The sequence below is a fragment of the Plecotus auritus genome (genome assembly GCF_963455305.1).
Source record: "Plecotus auritus genome assembly, chromosome: 12".
Taxonomy (NCBI): domain Eukaryota; kingdom Metazoa; phylum Chordata; class Mammalia; order Chiroptera; family Vespertilionidae; genus Plecotus; species Plecotus auritus.
The window spans coordinates 17,056,635-17,075,895 of record NC_137778.1 but is presented as its reverse complement, the minus strand read 5'-3'; the positions used below and the strand labels follow the sequence as shown (position 1 = coordinate 17,075,895).

At 41.8% G+C, this 19,261-nt stretch overlaps 1 protein-coding gene across 1 annotated transcript in view; it reads left to right on the top strand.

The window, feature by feature from the left end:
• Positions 1-19,261, top strand: part of PLA2G4A (phospholipase A2 group IVA) — a 137,241-nt gene that overhangs the window by 13,913 nt on the left and 104,067 nt on the right. Inside the window, exon 2 of the mRNA XM_080648451.1 lies at positions 8,934-9,036. Within this exon, the coding sequence (XP_080504577.1) occupies positions 9,004-9,036 (33 nt within the window). The 5' untranslated portion in view covers positions 8,934-9,003. The remainder of the gene's footprint in view (positions 1-8,933; positions 9,037-19,261) is intronic.

Here is a 19,261-nt window from a genome sequence, read left to right as displayed (position 1 = left end):
AAGTAATTATGGAGCAGAAAAAGTCAATTCACCAAGAATAGCGTGGACATCAGCCACAGGGACCAGGCATCTGTGGGACAGAGGAGACAGGTTCCATGCTGCTGGGTCTCTGGCTTATGAAACAGACCCAGTTAATGGGTTCCTTCGCTTTTAGAGTGCCTTGGGAACAGGAGAGCTCTCTTAACAGGCTTTCTGTACCAAACTGAGAGTGTAACTTGAGAGACATTTTTCATATCAAGCAGCTCATTTACTTACTTTAATTCCTTTTGTTTCTTAATTTTTCTGTGCCTGTTAGTGATATCAAACTCTTTGCTTAGCTTAGGTTTCTAAAAATAGTACCAGCAAAATAATTTAAGAGTTTACAACTTTATAATTTGCCTACTTAATTTTGTTAGAAATCTCCAAAGAGCCAAATAATTCTCAGGAAGTTGAGGCAGTTTGGGGGAAAGCATCAGTTTCATAAACAACAATAATACTAACAAACTAGAGGCCCAGTGCACAGATTTGTGCACCAGTGGGGTTCCTCAGCCTGGCCTGCACCCTCTCACAATCTGGGACCCCTCGAGGGATGTTGGAGAGCTGGTTTTGGCCCGATCCCCACAGGCCAGGCTGAGGGACCCCACTGATGCATGGATTCATGCACCGTGCCTCTAGTATGCATATAAGATCTTTGGTTAATTTCTTCCCACCCTTCCCCCAGCAGCAACATAACCCACGACCAATTCTGCGAGAAAGCAGCAACCTAACCCACGGCTGATTCCGTGAGGAATCAGGCTCCCTCCTCTACTGGTTGGCGTGTCTGCCCCTTGGTGGTCATTGCATGTCATAGCTACTGGGCGAAAGGTCAGACAGTCGCTTAGGCTTTTATATATATAGACTAGAGGCCTGGTGCACAAAATTCATACACACGGAGGGTCCCTCAGCCCAGCCTGTGCCCTCTCACAGTCTGGGAGCCCTCGGGGGATGTCCAACTGATGGCTTAGTCAGTCAGACATCCTTAGCGTTGCCATGGAGATGGGAGAGGCTCCTACCACCGCCGCTGCAATTGCCAGGTGAGCCTGGCTTCTGTCTGAGTGGCGCTACCCCTGTGGGAGCGCACTGACCACCAGGGGGCAGCTCCTGCGTTGAGCGTCTGCCCCCTGGTGGTCAGTACACGTCATAGTGACCGGTCATTCCGCCATTCAGTCGATTTGCATATTAGCCTTTTATTATATAGGATGATACTTTGGTGTATTTATGACCTGCTAGGCTTGATGATTGACATACATTGTCTCATTTCATCCTCCCACTGTCTCTCTGAGGTGTGGGGGTCATTTCCCTATTTTACAGATAAGGAAGCTGAGGATCAGGATCACACGGGCCCATAAAGGAGGAGATAGGCTTGGACCTCACTCAGTCTGGCTCCAGGAGAGGAGCCTGCCACCACATCAGGGCTGAACCTCTCATTACCTCCTCTGTTACACAATGAAAGGGAGGGAATGAGAAATGGACCCTTTCCTCCAGATACCACAACCTAATAATAGCCCCTTCTCTTCCTGTTGTCCTATCACTCTCTGCAGGGAAGGAGAGTTGATGAAACCCTCCAGTCTGTGTTTCTGGCTCTGGTTCACTTTCCCCATCTTGCCCTGACAACATGACTAAAGGGGTTTTGGACAGACCACACATTGTTAAGCATTCATTGAGAGCCAACAGTTGCATTGCATGGACAAGTGTTTGTTGAAAAATGTATCCAAATTTACCTCTCATTAGTGTTCAGGAAGTTTCTAATTACAGAGCAGCCAAAAAAAAAAAAAAAAGAAAAAGAAAAAGAAAAAGAAAAAAGAAAAAAAAAGGAACCGTAAAGCTCTTGCTTCAGACTTAAAAGACTGTACACTCACCAAGAATAGTCATTCAGCTTAGTTATAAAAAACAAAAAAACCCAAAACTACTGTTTTATGAGCATTCATGAGAGTGGTTGTGCAACCTTGTTGTAATAAGGTTTCCAGGACTGAGCTAATTGTGGGGAAAAAGCATTTTCTTCGTTTAATGTGGCTAGCTTGACAGAAATGCCTTAATTCCATAGAAACCTAAAATATCTGCTACTACTATTAACAGGTTAGGAGGGAAAAAGGATGAACCGGTGCCTATTTGTAACTGGAATTGAAAAAGCCATCATTGTCTGACAATCAGGACCAATGATTATCTTGAAGAAAGTGAACTTTAGCCGATATGACTGCTTTGTTACTTCTTTCAAACATGAATGTGGAATGAAAATTCTCTGTATTATTTTTTTAATTTGTCAATTACAGTTGATAGTCAATATTATTTTATATTAGTTTCAGGTGTACAGCATAGTGTTTTGATATTTATGTAATACTGGGGGCCCAGTGCACAAATTCGTGCACCTTGAAAGGAATTGTGGGCTGCGAGGCTGCGGTGGGTACAGGGGTGGGTCTTGGCCCCTCCTGCCATGCCCCGGGGCCCCTGTCTGCTGGCAGCCCAACTCCCGCTGCTGCTCCCACACACTGATGGCACAGGCCCTGCTCGCATCTGCTAATGGCATGGAGCGATTGGGGCCAGCGCCAGCAGCAGTGTGAGTGGCAGCTGCTGCCTTGATTGCCCCTCAGGAGTAGGGGGAGGTGGAGAAGCCCTCAGGGCGATCAGGGCCAGAAGCCACTGCTTGCACCTGCTGATGGCGTCGAGTGATCAGGACTGGCGCCGGGCACCAGCAGTGGGTGTGAGCAGGGCCGGTGCTAGTGCTGGGTGGGGCTTGCCCCAATGACAGTGACTGGTGCCCCGCCTTGGTCTGGCACCCCTGCTCACCTGCTCCACCATCCCACTGCGGCCAACACCCGCCATGTTCCGCACACACCCCGCTGGTGGTGAGCGCATGTCATAGAGACCGGTTGTTCAGTTGTTCCGGTTGTTCCATCATTTGGTCTATTTGCATATTAGCCTCTTATTATATAGGATATGAAGTGATCCCCCCGATAAGTGTAGTGCTCACCTGGCACCATACATAGTTATTACCATATTATTAACTATATCCCCCATGCTGTAGTTTACATCCCCATGACTACTTTGTAACTACCGTTAAGACCTGTGGAAGTGGACTGCAGGATGCTTTGGGGCTGTAGAGGAAAGCACAGGACCCAGCTAAAATCGAGATGTATTGGTACATGTCAAATAATACAGGGGAAGAGATCTCAGAAAAATACACAAAACATCCATGAGAGAAAGAATCAGCCTTAACATGCACCAGGCCCAGAGGTCACAAAGCTAGCTTATAAATAGTACAGTGAAGTAACAACTTTACTTTCCCTTCAACATTCTCCAACCATGAGGGGTTAAAAACCAGAGTTATCAAGCTTGGGAGGTGGGTGAGGAGGAATGGAGAAATCAATGACCTCCCTTCCCTATAGGACTGTAGGCTCTAGCTTGGGGAAGAAAGAAAAAAGCACTTCAATTCTAAATCAAACTTAATTTTGGATGAATACATAGGCCCAGTATTTTAATATCTGAATTCATTTTTATATATCTATATATCTATGTATCTATACCTATATCTATACCTATACGCACGTGTGCGTGCACGCATGTGTGTGTATACAACATAATTGCTAACAGAAAAGTTCTGAGGCTGACTGAGGCTTCAGCAAGGTAGGAAAAGTGCTAGCTTTGGATGCATTTAAAGAACAAAAGAGAGTTTATCTAAGATTCAGTGTCATGAATCGTGTTTGCTTAATATGTATCATGCAGTTTCTAACCTAGTAGACCTGGACAGTTAGCTGTCTTAATGATATTTTCTGCTTTGGGCTTTAATATTAGGGGAGCATTCGTCCAGGTCTTGCTGCAAGGTACAGTAGTTATATTATGGTTCATAGTGAGGACGTGAACCCAGTGGTTATGATGGAATTGTTGGAAATGAGAGGACAAAGTCGCTGCCGGCAAACTTTGGGCACGAGCAACACATTTCCTCTAAATATTTTGATTACTAGTCTCATCCCTTCTGGAATTTCACTTGTTCTGCTTTTCATGTTTTTAATTAGAGATCGGTATTTAACATTCTTTGATATTAAGAATAGTTAGGGGTGGATAAGACAGACATCAAAATAGAATGCCAATACTATTATATGAATTTCCTTCATATATAAGCCTGTCATTGACTAACATTTATCCATCTATCTATCCATACAACAAATATCTATCTTGAAGCTACTATAATTTAGGCACTGCAGTAGACACTGGGGAAAACTGTAGGGAACAAGATAAATATGGTCCTGACTTTATGCATCTTTAGTTCGTTAGGAAAGGCAGACAATGTATAAGTGGAATGAAAGGCTTGAAGAATTGCAAAGGGCAAATGGAACCAGTAACAGGCAGACCACGCCTACCCTGCAGGTCATGGAAGGCTTCTCTGTGCAAGTGGCATTTAAGCTGAGTCCTGAAGCATGAGCTTTATTTAGGTGAACAATAGTTGCCTGCAAGGCTCTGCATGATCTGCCCCACCTATATTTCCAACGTCATCAGAAGCTACATTTGCTTTTGCTGAGCATTCAACAGCCACTCCTCTTCTCTCAATTCCTCAAAAGGCCTGCCTGGAACACTACATTCTAAACCCACTCCCTCTCCACCCTCTGTGGCCAGCTCTGTTTCAGATCTCAGGCCTCAGGTTACTCTCGAGTTCTGCTTTTTGGCTTGTTCCCGCCATTTCATACATCTTTATTTCTAATAGCTTCAGACACTTCTTGGATTCGTTGTTTTCTGACTGCCCTCTAGAAATGTAAGTTCCAAAGGAAAAGGAAATGTATCTAATTCATTCATGTTTGCCTCTCCAGACCCTGGAATGCTTGACAGAACAGTAGTTATCTATATACTAGAGGCCCGGTGCACGAAATTTGTGCACGGGGAGAGTGTGTCCCTCAGCCCAGCCTGCACCCTCTCCAATCTGGGACCCCTCGAGGGATGTCCAACTGCCCATTTAGGCCCAATCCCGGTAGAATCGGGCCTAAATGGGCAGTCGGACATCCCTCTCACAATCCAGGACTGCTGGCTCCCAATTGCTTGCCTGCCTGCCTTCCTGATTGCCCCTAACTGCTTCTGCCTGCCAGCCTGATCATCCCTAACTACTGCCCTGCCAGCCTGATTGATGCCTAACTGCTCCCCTGCCAGCCTGATTGCCCCTAACTGCCCTCCCCTGAAGGCCTGGTCACCCCTAACTGCACTCCCCTGTAGGCCTGGTCACCCCTAACTGCCCTACCCTGTAGGCCTGGTCACCCCTAACTGCCCTCCCCTGCAGGCCAGGTTCCCCCCAACTGCCCTCCCCTGCAGGCCTGGTCCCCCGCAACTGCTCTCCCCTGCAGGACTGGGTCCCCCCCAATTACCCTTCCCTGCAGGCCTGGTCGCCCCCAACTTCCCTCCTCTGCCGGCCTGGTCACCCCTAACTGCCCTCCCCTGCTGGCCTGATTGCCCACAACTGCCCTCCCTTGTAGCCCTGGTCTGTCCCAACTGCCCTCCCCTGCTGGCCATCTTGTGGCGGCCATCTTGTGTCCACATGGGGGCAGCCATCTTTGATCACATGGGAGCAGCCACCTTGTGTGTTGGAGTGATGGTCAATTTGCATATTACTCTTTTATTAGATAAGATATAAAAATCCAGCGAACGTAATGCTGGAATGACCAGAATGACCGGTGCTATGACACTCACTGTGGCCAGCAAACCAGCCCGATCAGGAGGTGGGGCCAGCCAGACAACCTCCTGCGGCTGCCCACCCCGGCCTCCACCCCAGATGGCACCCCTACACCATTCGGGGGCAGGACCGGCTGGCCCACAGCTCCTCCCCATGCGTGGCTTTGCCCCCAATCAGCCCCCCAACCCCAATTGCCTGCAGTGTATCCCCCCAGCCAGTCCGACCCTGATCGGGCCTCCATCTGGTCAGGCCAGCCAGCCAACTTCCCGCCATGTCCTCCTGACAGGCCCAGCCCCGATCTGCCATGAATGGGGCCGTGCTGGCCGGTTCCCACTTTGCACAAATTCATGCACTGGGCCTCTAGTGTCTTAAATATTTGTTGAGTAAATAGATAGATGGAAGAAGTAGGTTACAGCCCCGAGAGGAAGAGGGTATGACACATTTGAATAAATGAGAGAAAACAGTATGGCTGTCACACTGAAAGAAGAGAGGATAGTTGGGGATAAGGCAGGGGAAGTAGATAGAAATCCAAACTTGAAGTCTTTTAAATCAATTTAGTGGGCTGCTACTAGATGTAAACAAATGAAATAGATCTAAAAGCAGGGTACATTGTTCTTAGTAAATCAGAAAATTTCCATATTTTATTTATATGTGTGTGTGTGTGTGTGTGCATGTATATATATATATATATATATATATATATATACACATACATATATATATATATATATATATATATATATATATATATATATATATATGGTATTCCAAAAATGTATGCACACACACATATATATTATATTTGTGTATTATATTGTGATGTAAAATGTTTTTTTCTGCTTTGGTTTGCAGTAAATAGATATGAAAACCACAATTGTAGGCCATGTTAAGGATTTCTGATTTTGTAGTAAAGGAATAGGAAATTATTAAAACTATTTTCACAGAAGAGTAGTTCCAAGATTCCTTTCCAACTCTAAACATTAATCATAGAAAGTAGTATTGCTTTTAGCAATATGTGAGCATGGAGTACCATTCTAGGCTGCATTTAATGCCATGCCTAGAATACCTTATTATGCTATTGAAGGCAGAAGCTATGCCTTATGCACTATTGCATTCCCAGTGCCTACCCAAAATTAAGTGGATCTCTTGTGTAAAGCCACTGCTTGTGAACTGAAAGTCTGTAGGTCCTAGCAGATGTTCTTCTGCTATGCCACTGTCATTGGTACTGTTTTTAAGATGGAAACTTTTTTTGAGAATGACTTCCATTGTCACCACTGTTTACTTTTTGAGTTTCCACTACCAATAGTAGCAGTAAAGAATTTATAGAGCCACAAAATTTCATGATAGACACCTGTCTGGTTAGCCACTTGCTCCCGAGCACATTGCAGAGTGCAAAGGACATTATGGGGTATTTGTTGAATGATCAATCCATCAAAAATTTTCCAAGATTCCAGTCACAACAGGAATTACAACAGAGTACATCTTTCAAAGTAAATGTGTAGTTGTTAGTGGTCAGTAATCTTGATCAGAAAATGGAAGCCTAAATGCATTTAGTATCTATGGTTGGACAGGTGCCTTGCACAGTAATGAACTCAGTAGTCCTTACTACAACGTTTAAGATAGTGATCGTCACATTTATGGCAGAGTAACCTGGGTCTTATAGAATGTGAAACTGGAGTTTGAATCATGGTCTTTCTGCTCCCATATCCAGTGGTGTCTTCACCAAATTATACTGCTTCAGTGAACAAAGATTTTGACACCCTAACAAAGAAGATATTACAGGCGGCAAACAAGCATGTGAAAAGGTGCTCCACATCATGTCATCAGGGAGTGGAAATAAAAATAACAATGAGATACTACTATACACCTATTAAAATGGCCAAAACCCAGAACATTGATACTATCCAATGCTGGTGAGAATGTGGAGCAACAGGGACTCTCATTCATTGCTGATGGGAATTCAACATGGTACAACCACTTTGGAAGACAGTTTGGCAGTTTTTTATAAAACTAGACATACTCTTATCACACAGTCAAGTAATCAAACTCCTTCATATTTACCAAAGTAGTTGAAAACTATCTCCACACAAAATCTTGCACACAAATGTTTCTAGCAGCTATTCACAAGTGGCAAAATTTTGTTTATAGCGGCTTTATTCACAATCACCAAAATTTTGTAGCAACCAAGATGTCCTTCAGGAGGTGGATGGATAAATACACTGTGTACATGTAGAAATGGAGTAAGTTAAAAATAAATGAGTTATCAAGCCATAAAAAGACATGGAGAAAACTTAAAATGCATATTACTAAGTGGAAGGAGGTAATCTGAAAATGCTACCTATATACTGTATAATTCCAATTGTATAACATTTTGGGAAAAAATGAAACTAAGGACACAGTAGAAAGGTGGGTGGTTGCCAGAGATTGGGGGGCCAGTAAGGGGGCAGGGAAGGATGAATAGGAAGAGGACAGAGGATTTTAGGGCAGTGCAAATACTTTTATGACACTGTAATAATGGGTACATGCCATGATACATTTGTCAAAACCCATAGACTGTACAACACCCAGGGAATCCTAAGGTAAACTATACACTTTAGATGATTATTTGCCCATGTAGGTTCATCGGTTGTGACAAATGTACCACTCTGATAGGGCATGTTGATAATGGGGGAGGGTAATAATTGTAGAAGAAAAAGCATCGAGAGTTTTTTTCATTACAATATCTCTTACTTAACTGCTCCCAAATTAAACTGCTTCCTTAGAATAAACACATCTTTCATTTAAAATGTCAGCACTACAGTTGAAATTCAACATGAATATATTTTTAAAATTCTTAACAAATAGCTATGGTGAAAAATATCCCTTTCTTATCATGAATTTGCATAATACTGACCCAACTGAGAAAGCAAACAAATGGCATGTGGCTTTTTTAGTTATAAACAGTACAAGAAATAATTTGCATTTTCCGTAATTTCTATGAATTTCTCATAAAACACTTGGCAAATTCAAAAAGGTCCTGGAGTTTCTTAATAATTACTCAGAATAAATTTGAACAAATAAATATGGAAATGAAACAGTACTATCAAAATAAGGTTTGTCCTTTCCCTAAGTTCTATGTGTAAACCAACTCCTATACACAATTAGGGGACTCAGTCTATCTGGTCCCCTTGGGTAGCCTTTTCCGTCCTAAGGTTCATACCCATCATCATTCAAGTCTTGGAACTACATCCAAGAGGAAGCTTAACAATGATTGTTTATTTTGTAGGTTGTAACGAAGCTAGAGTGCCAGTGAAGGCCTTTGAAGTGTGAAGAGATTTCCTGTAGTTGAAACCAGAATGTCATTTATAGATCCTTATCAGCACATTATAGTAAGTCATTTGCTGTTTATATATACTTTTTATGGGAGGAAGGCTGGTATACCTCTGTGCTTGAATATTGCTGGTGTTGATTGTAAAGTAAAACTCTATGGCAAACCCTGGATTTTTTTAAAAATGAAACTCATATGAACTTAATGTGGTACAGATAGGCTACAAATCATGATAAAACTAACCCAGTTCTTCTTTTCATCTTTGCAAGTTTCCCTAAAAGGTACTCAGAGGGAAAAAGTACCAAAACATCTGCAACAGTATTGAACTTTCATGGAACAAGAAAAAATGTAGTTATCACCTAGCAATTATCAACGTGCATATGTTATATCCGTCACATGAATTGGTGGGGAGAAGATAAAAGAAACTATTTTTTAAAATATATTTTTTGTTGATTGCAGAGAGGAAGGGAGAGGGGGAGAGATATAGAAACATCAATGATGAGAATCAGTGATTGGCTGCCTCTTGCACGCCCCCTACTGGGGAGTGAGCCCGCAACCTGGGCATGTGCTCTTGATGGGAATCGAACCCGGGACTCTTCAGTTTGCAGGCCGACTCCCAAACCGGCTAGGGCAAGATAAAATAACCATTGAGATGCAGGTTTGATAGGCATTTCCAGGGTAATTGATTCTGTAACCTTTCCCTTAGTTAGAAATATTTAAGCAAACTTTTCTATGGATGGTTTATTTTTGTAAAAGAGTTGAGTGATTCAAATTTTAGGATGTAATTTTCCAAACTTCATTGGAAGTATATCTTTTTTCTTCTGATAAAAGTTAAATAAAAGGAGAAATTTCTTTGCAGAATTTAACACTAGAGATCCAGTTAGGTTTATAGGGACTAGAAATAAATGTTATGGATATTAAGGATCCACAGTCTCATTTTTACTTAAAATGAAACACCGTTCTTTAACCCACATCCCTCTCTGGCTACCATCCTTTCTCCGTCCCTGCTAGGATAGCAAGGATTGATGTATTAGGATTCTTTGCAGGTCCTTCTTCCTCTTCGTTCACAACTTGAGTCACTGAAAACTGATCTCAGTTCTTCCACTTTACAAAAAGGTCTCATTAAGGCAGTGGTTCTCAACCTTTCTAATGCTGCGACCCTTTAATACAGTTCCTCATGTTGTGGTGACCCCCAAGCATAAAATTATTTTCGTTGCTACTTCATGTAATTTTGCTACTGTTAATGAATTGTAATGTAAATATCTGTGTTTTCTGATGGTCTTAGGTGACCCCACAGGTTGAGAACCACTAGCTGGGTCGCCTAAGACCATCGGAAAACACAGATATTTACATTATGATTCATAACAGTAGCAAAATTACAGTTATGAAGTAGCAACGAAAATAATTTTATGGTTGGGAGTCACCACAACATGAGGAACTGTATTAAAGGGTTGTGGCATTAGAAAGGTTGAGAACCACTGCATTAAGGGCATCTTTGGTGAATTCAATAGACTCTTTAGTTCCCCCATTCCCCCCTACCCCTACCTCTGCTGCTCATTCACCTTTTCTTGAAAGTCTTCTCAATTTTCTCTGGTTCTGTTTCAGTTTCTTGTTTTCTTGCTGTTGATTCCTTCTCAGTTTTCTTTGAAAGCTTCTCTTTCTATTTGACTTTTTAATATTGAAATATAACATTCCACACATGGAACCATCATCCAGGTAAAGATACACAACATTATAAGTACCCCTAAAGAGTTGCTCATGTCCTTTCCAGTCAAACTCCATAAAGGTAACCAATATTTGATTTCTATTATTATAGACTAGAGGCCTGGTGTACAAAATTCATGCACTTGGGCTGGGTCCCTTGGAGTCCGGAAGCCCTCGGGGGATGTCTGACTGACGGCTTAGGCCAGCTCCCTTAGCGCTGCCAGGAGAGGCTTTCACCACTGCCGCTGTGCTCGCCAGCTGTGAGTCTGGCTTCTGGCTAAGCAGCACTCCCTCTGTGGGATCAGGCCGAAACTGGCTCTCCGACATCCCCCGAGGGGTCCCGGATTGCGAGAGGGTGCAGGCCAGGCTGAGGGACCCCACTGGTGCACGATCGGGGCCAGGGAGAGACTGGGAAGTTGGCCAGCCGGGGAGGGAGTGCAGGAGGGCTCCAGGGCATGTTTGGCCTGTCTTGCTCAGTCCTGATTGGCTGGACCCCAGCAGCAAGCTAACCTACTGGTCAGAGTGTCTTCCCCCTGATGGTCAGTGCACGTCATAGCGACTGGTTGACCGGTCAACTGCCTGCCTCCTGGTGGTCAGTGCATGTCATAGCGAGCAGTTGAGTGGCCTTAGCATATCATTAGCACATTACACTTTGATTGGTTGAACGTCCGTCCGACCAGACACTTAGCATATTAGGCTTTTATTATATAGGATAAGTTTTGCTGTTCTTGACCTTCATATAGATGTTTGTATTCAACATTATATCTGTGTGTCTCATTCATGTTTTTGCAGTAGCAGGATTTCACACTTTTACATTGCCATGTAGTAGTATTTTATTATTTGAATATACTATAAACTATTTATGTAGTCCACTGATAACTGTCAACTCCTCCCTGAATGGCTATGGTGCCTTTGCTGAAAATCAGGCAGCCATATATGTGACTTGATTTCTATTCTGTTCTGTTAGTCATTCAATCTGTGTTTGCCCAGTACCAATCTATGTTAATTTCTCTAGCTTTGAAATGTGTCTATGTAAATTCTCCAACTTTTTCTCCTTGGAGATTGTCTTGGCTATTTTCAGTACTCTGCATTTTCATATAAATTTTGGAATGAATTTATCAATTACATACAAACACACACATACAACTGCTGAGATTTTTATTGGTACTGTTATAAGTCTATAGATCAGTTAGGGGAGGGATGAAAATGATAACAAATTGCATTTTCCAATTTATTAACAACCCATGAATCTAATCCAAAACAAATGTTATTTAGATTATCTTTAATTCTCTCAGTAGTGTATTGTAGTTTTCAGTGAGAAATCTTCTGGTTTTTTTTTAAATGTACTTCTTGATAGTTGATGTTTTAGTGTCACTCTAAAGATAATTATAAATTTAATTTTCTGATTAGTTATTGTACTTATATAGAAGTAAAATTGATTTTTTTGTAGATACAGTCAATTTATTGAATTTCTTTATAATTCTAGTTGTTGATTCTTTTGGGTTTTCAGCTTACAAATTCCTGATATCTGTAAATAAGGCCAGTTGTACTACTTCTTCTGCATAATTTTTTGTTTGTAATGATTATGGACCAGCATATTGTCTATTTTGATCCATGTTTCATATACAAAAATATAGTTCATATTTTGTTTTATGAATTTTGAAGAGATTTTATTAGTGCATGTAACTTCTGAATTGTATATATTTCTGTTTAATTGATATATTATCATTATGAGAGGTCCTTTTTTATCTCTAACAATGACTTTGTTTTCAATTTTACTTTGTATTTTGTAAATATAATCCCTTTTAGTTTCTTTGATTACTATATGCATCCTTTTACTTTCAGTTTATATTTTTCCTTTTTTTTAAAGTGTTATCCTTGTGAAAAGCATATGATGAGGGTTTAAAATGAGATAACTGTTGTTTTTTAAAAACAGTATCCTACTTTCACAGTTATGGTTTTTCTATAGATGAATTTAAACAATGACGGTATATTCTTTTCAGTTGTTTTTTTTCATAGTGATTAAGTTTCCTGTATCTTATATGCAGATTCATTTTTCTCAGCCCCGACCTCCAGAGAAGTATGTGAAAACCACATGTCTATCACATTTTCTTTACCTTCCCCAGCATTGGAGTTGGACATGCAACCAGTATTTCAGTTTATAGCCCTTTTAAATGAAGAGATCCTAAGAGGCTTATAGGTTCCTTCATTCTTCTTGTTCTTGCTGTGTATGAAGGAAAAAACTGTGTGCTATGTGTATGTAAATTTTTGTGTGTGACAACATTCCCTGTTACAGTTTTCACAGAACGATACTTCTCAAAACATACACACGAGCACACTCGGCACAGATCGATTTTAGTGAAAAAGGAAAGTGGGGAAATCTGAGCCAGCTAGTTAGTCATGAACAGTGCCAGACGGGCCAACACAGGTTTGGCTGCCTCGAGACACAAAACATTGACTCCTGGTCCTCCTGTGATGCAGTGACATGTTGGAGAATCCTGTGGACTAAAGCAGCAGATTCAGCCAGCAAGTTCTTTTGCTCCTAGTGATACTGGCTTTTAAGAAGGTGGTAGAAGCCCAGTTGTAGTGGTTCTGAGCGTCAGCCTATGAACCAGGAGGTCCTGGGTTTGATTCCCAGTCAGGGCACATGCCCAGGTTGTGAGCTCAATCCCAGTAAGGGGCCTGCAGGAGGCAGCCAATGGATGTGTCTTTCTCATCAATGTTTCTATCTCTCTCTCCTTCTCTCTTTCTCTCTGAAATCAATAAAAAAAATATATATTTTTTAAAAAATAATGTGGTAGAAAATAGAGTGATAACTATATGGCAAAGTTCAGTGCTTCCCAGCTTGTGGACTATTTGTGTCTCCAGGACTTACTGAAGTTCTTTGGGGCCAGGAAGACATCCACGTTACAAGGATAGATCATTGCAAAGTATAAAATATTTATAAAAATTTCCATCTTTTTACTCTAAAAACATGAGTCACTTTCCTGGAGTGAAAAGAAAACAAAACCACGCCTCTTCCCACCACCTCTGAGCAGTCCAGGGGCACTGCCCCACGTCCACAGAAACAAAGGCTGTCTTCACATCAGACAGACAGACATTCGGATACACCAGTATGACCGCCTGATTCCATACAGGGGCCTTTGAAAAATGTCATTGTAGGGTGATGGGAAATTTTACCAAAAATTATGAAGATATTATTCTAGATTATTACGGTAACAGAGGGTGGGGGGAAACGCTGGGTAAGTAATCAAAGAACTAGTGTTCCAGTGGCAGTTTCGGCTTCAGTTACGTGCTCATGAGCACTTGAACTCTGCGTTTTAGCTGCTGCGTGCGGAAAACAGGGTATGAATAGTACCTGCTGTGTCTGTTTCTCAGGGCTTTTATAAAAAAAATAAATTACGTGTACGAAAGCATTCTTTAGAAACTTAATTAGGTAAAGTATTCCCCGGGGGCTGGGGGGGTGGGCCTTCAGGAGATAGATACTGCTACTGGGAAATCAAAAATATAAAGGCAACAGAAGGTACTATTGCACAGGCATGGCACTGTGCAAAAGCTAATGTTGAGTTTTATGGCAAATAGTGTAATTTTTGTGAGCATTAGCAAATTCCAGAAAGTGAGTACAAGAACTGTTATGTGATCATCTTTAAACCTTTCCTACTACCAGCCATTCCCCGCCCCAAGCCTCTAACCTGAGGCCAAAGCATACACATTTATTTTATTTTATTTTTATATATTTTTATTAAAGAAGAAGGGAGAGGGAGAGAGAGATAGAAACATCAGTGATGCCAAAGAATCATTGATCGGCTGCCTCCTGCATGCCCCATGCAGGAATCGAACCTGCATGTACCCTGACTGGGAATTGAAGCATGACCTCCTGGTTCAGAGGTCGATGCTCAACCACTAAGCTATATCAGCTTGGCCAAAGTTATTTAAAGTAACATCCAGGTTTCTGCTTCTCCACCACAGATCATAGGTCAGAAAGCTCAGTTTACCTTTCAGTTCTTGAGTTTCTATTTGGTTCTTTAAAAATTTTTCTCAGCCATTTTTTAAAAAACAGTTTCCAGTTCCATATGGTCATAGTTAAGCTCGACTTCCATTTCCTTGAACTCCAGTGTGGCTGTTGCTTGGGTGGGTCTGTTTTTGTGTAATTGTGATTGTTTGTTCTCTTGGAGTCATACCTCCTCATGCTCCTAATTTATCTTTGATTTTGCTAAACATGATCATGGAAAATTATCTGTAGAAATAATTCTTCAGAGATAATTTTATTTGCTTCTGTCAGGCTCCCAGGGAAGCTAGAAATCTGGGACAGATGTAACCCCAGTTTTAGGTTAGCTGTTTTCTGGGCTCCCTCCATGACACTAAACTGGGCTGCCAGACATGGAAGGGCTGTTTATGGTTATTCCTGTGGTACAGTCTATGGAGTTTTCAACTTGAAGCAAGGGGATGGTTTCTTAGAGTCCTTATCTTTAGAAGGCTCATGATCCTTCAAGGCTGCTCAGTCTCTAAGATTCCTCTTCTCTGAATCAGCAAACACCCCCTTGGCAAGATAGTGCTCACCTTTCTGGGTTTCTGTGCTCTCCTGGATCGCTGATATGTATTGTGGTGATGAAGGTCCTCCTAGCTTTTTAGTTTTATGTTACTGTATTAGTCAGAGTTCTCCAGAGAAACAGAATTAATAGGAGATACATACAAATATACATACATCCTATCTAATAAAAGAGCAATATGCAAATTAACCATCACTCCGTTACACTCACAAAGCCACGCCTACCAGCCAATCAGGAGTGACTATGCAAATTAACCCAACCAAGATCGCTGCAGCCACAGAGAGAGTAGGATGGAGGCTTGGGTTTCCCCGGAGATGGAGGAAGCCAAGCTTTCCACACACCCTGGCCGGCCCAGGCCTCCACTCCAGGCTACAAAGTTTCAATTATAGAAGATAAATAAATCCCAACAGAAATGGCTGCTGCCAAGGAGCGAGCAGAAGGCTTGGCTCCACTCCAGGCTACAAAGTTTCAATTGTAGAAGATAAATAAACCCCAGATACCAGGGCCTCTGTCGCCAGGGGGCAGGGCCGGCCCGCAAACCACCACAGGCCCCTTGCCCAGGCCGCCCCATGCCCTAAGGGAACCCCCACCCTGATCTGGGACACCCTTCAGGGCAAACCATCCGGCCCCCACCATGCACCAGGCCTCTATCCTATCTAATAAAAGAATAATATGCAAATTGACTGTCACTCCAACACACAAGATGGCTGCCTCCATGTGGTCAAAGATCCTTCCCCCATATGGACACAAGATGGCCACCACAAGATGGCCAGCAGGGTAGGGCAGTTGGGAAGGACCAGGCCTGCAAGGGAGAGCAGTTGTGGGCAATCAAGCCTGCAGGGGAGGGCAGTTAGGGGTGACCAGGCTGGCAGAGGAGGGAAGTTGGGGGTGACCGGGCCTGCAGGGAAGGGCAGTTAGGGGGGACCCAGGCCTGTAGGAGAGAGCAGTTGGGGGGGACCAGGCCTGCAGGGGAGGGCAGTTAGGGGTGACCAGGTCTGCAGGGGAGGGCAGTTAGGGGCAAACAGGCTGGCAGGTAAGCAGTTAGGCATCAATCAGGCTGGCAGGGGAGTGGTTAGGGGGTGATCAGGCTGGCAGGCAGAAGTGGGTAGGGGCAATCAGAAAGGCAGGCAGGTGAGCAGTTGGGAGCCAGCAGTCCTGGATTGTGAGAGGGATGTCTGACTGCCCATTTAGGCCTGATCTCACCGGGCAGTTGGACACCCCTCGAGGGGTCCCAGATTGGAGAGGGTGCAGGCTGGGCTGAGGGAATTCCTCCCCTTCTCCCCCCGTGCACCAATTTCGTGCACCGGGCCTCTAGTATATACATAATGTCTTAATTCATTAGAGTTGCTATAACAAAAGGCCACAGAATGGATAGCTTAAAACCAACATAAATTTATTTCTCATAGTTCTGGAGGCTGGAAAGTCCACGATCAAAGCATGAGCATGGTTGCATTTGGTGAGGCTCCTCCCCCCCGCCTTTCTCTCTGAGATTTGTCAGTCTGTTTCGTGCTCTGGATCTATTTTGTTCGTCAGTTTATTTTCTTCATTCAATTCTACATACGAGTGAGATCATGTGATCCTTCTCTTTCTCGACTGGCTTATTTCGCTTAGCGTAATACCCTCCAGGTCCCTCCATACTGACACAAAGGTTAAGCGATCCTTCTTTTTTACAGCTGCCTAGTATTTCATTGTGTAAATGTACCACAGTTTGTTTTTTTTTTGTTTTGTTTTGTTTTTTGTTTTTTTTTATCAATTCATTTACTGCTGGGCACTTGGGCTATTTCCAGATCTTGGCTATTTGTAGATAATGCTGCCATGAACACTGTTGTGGATTCAATAATATCATCTCTGGCACTATCCCTGAAACATAATGAAAAGTCTTCTATTCAGGTCGGAAGCTGGGCCTGATCATTCTAGCTTGAAATTTTATTTGATATTGGCGCCCAGAAACATGGCAAGGATTATCAAAAAAGTATTTGGAGAGTCACTGATTAAAACTGAGCACTTTTCTTTCTGATTGGTGTTTCAGGATTCTTAGGATATATTCCTAGAAGTGGGATCCCTGGGCCAAATGGCAGTTCCATATTTAATTTTTTGAGGAAACTCCACACTGTTTTCCAAAGTGGCTGCATTTGATTTTCTTTTAATTATGTCTGCTAGAACTAACAAATTCTGTTGTTAAATCAGGTGTTTTGGACATTAGGATTATTTGTGTAAATAGCCAATCCATGATATTGGCCCCTAGGAACATACAAGGTTAGATAGCACTGTAGATTACAAATATATAAAGTGATTGCTCTTATAAAATGTGGGAGAATAGTAACACATTGCCTGTACCTCTTAAATGTATTAGAATGAAACTCCACACCAGGAAGTGAAACCGAAATAAGTATCCTATTTAATTTTTTTAAATATATTTTATTGATTTTTTTTTTTTACAGAGAGGAAAGGAGAGGGATAGAGAGTTAGAAACATCGATCAGCTGCCTCCTGCACACCCCCCACTGGGGATGTGCCCATAACCAAGGTACATGCCCTTGACTGGAATCGAACCTGGGACCCTTCAGTCCACAGGCTGATGCTCTATCCACTGAGCCAAGCCGGTTAGGGCTAAGTATCCTATTTTAAAAAGTATCATGACTCTTGGATGCTATCAATGCAGCCATATTTTTTAAAAACCTTTCTGAGACCTGTTTGAACTTGCCTGCTGCTGATTGTGGAGATCACAATGTCTGGGTTCAGTACTGAGACTCTGTAGTCTTTATCATAGAAGCAGTCTTTAGTTTTAATTGGAGGAAAAAAATATTTGCATGCAGAATCTACCTTCTCCTCCATCAGATTTGTTTTGTGATTGTTCCTTTTGGTTCTTTTTGTAACAGTGGAACTTTTAACAGATTAAGACAATCATCAAATTGATTTTGTATACATTGACTGATTCTTTTTTCCAATGTCTAATCATTTTAGTTACAGATGTCAATATAATTCTCCATAATGAATTTAATTTAGTAGCTGTTTTTATAATGACTGGGTTATTGTAATATTGAAAAGAAAAAGAGTTGTGGTCTACGGAAAATATTATAGATGAAGAAAGGCCCTCAAAGTAAGGTAATCCAAGACGTGAAGGCAAGGCTTAATCTTGGTGACTAAGTCAGTATATTGAGTTTATATTTGACATCTCAATTGAAATATGGCATCTCTTTTGGCCAACTATCAACTAGCATTGTGCTGAGTCATTAGTTTCCCCGGGAACACTGTTGTGGATTCAATAATACCATCTCCTCTGGCGCTATCCCTGAGATGTAATGAAAAGTCTCCTATTCAGGTCAGAAGCTAGCCCTGCTCATCCTACTTTGAAATTTTATGTGATATTGGCCCCCAGGAACATGGCAAGGATTATCACAAAAGTATTTGGATAGTCATTGATTGAAACTGAGCGCTTTTTCTAAGAATTTGTACTTACTTTATAGATACTCTCTTTACAGCTCCAAGAGATTGGTATGATTTTGATACTTCTGTTTTGAAAATAATTTTCTTAAGATACATGGTGTTATCAAAATGAACTTGTAAAAACCAAGAAGGTGGTTGGTTTGCTCCTTATAGTATTTCATTTTATAATGTTAAGAAGACAGAATCGAGGCTGATGGAAATAAAAGCAAATTTAAATGCAGAGCTGAATGATAGACAAAATAACCCAATTAATAGAGTTCAGATGCACTACAGATACAATAGACAGAATAGATTGTAACTTTCTATACCACTTTAATAAATGGAACATATATATATTTTTACTATTAAAGGTATTGGTATTGGTATTATTATTCTCTGTGCAAGTAAAGGAATATAGAAAGAGTAAAACATTGGGAACAGCAAGACTGGATTATAATTCAAGTTTAACTTTTAATGTTTATGAGATACTGGGAAATTAGACACTCAGAGTCTCACTTTAGCGAGCACAACTCATCCTTAAATGTAAGTAATAATACCTATTTTATAGGGTTTTTGGGAAAATTAAATGAAAATTTACATCTACTAG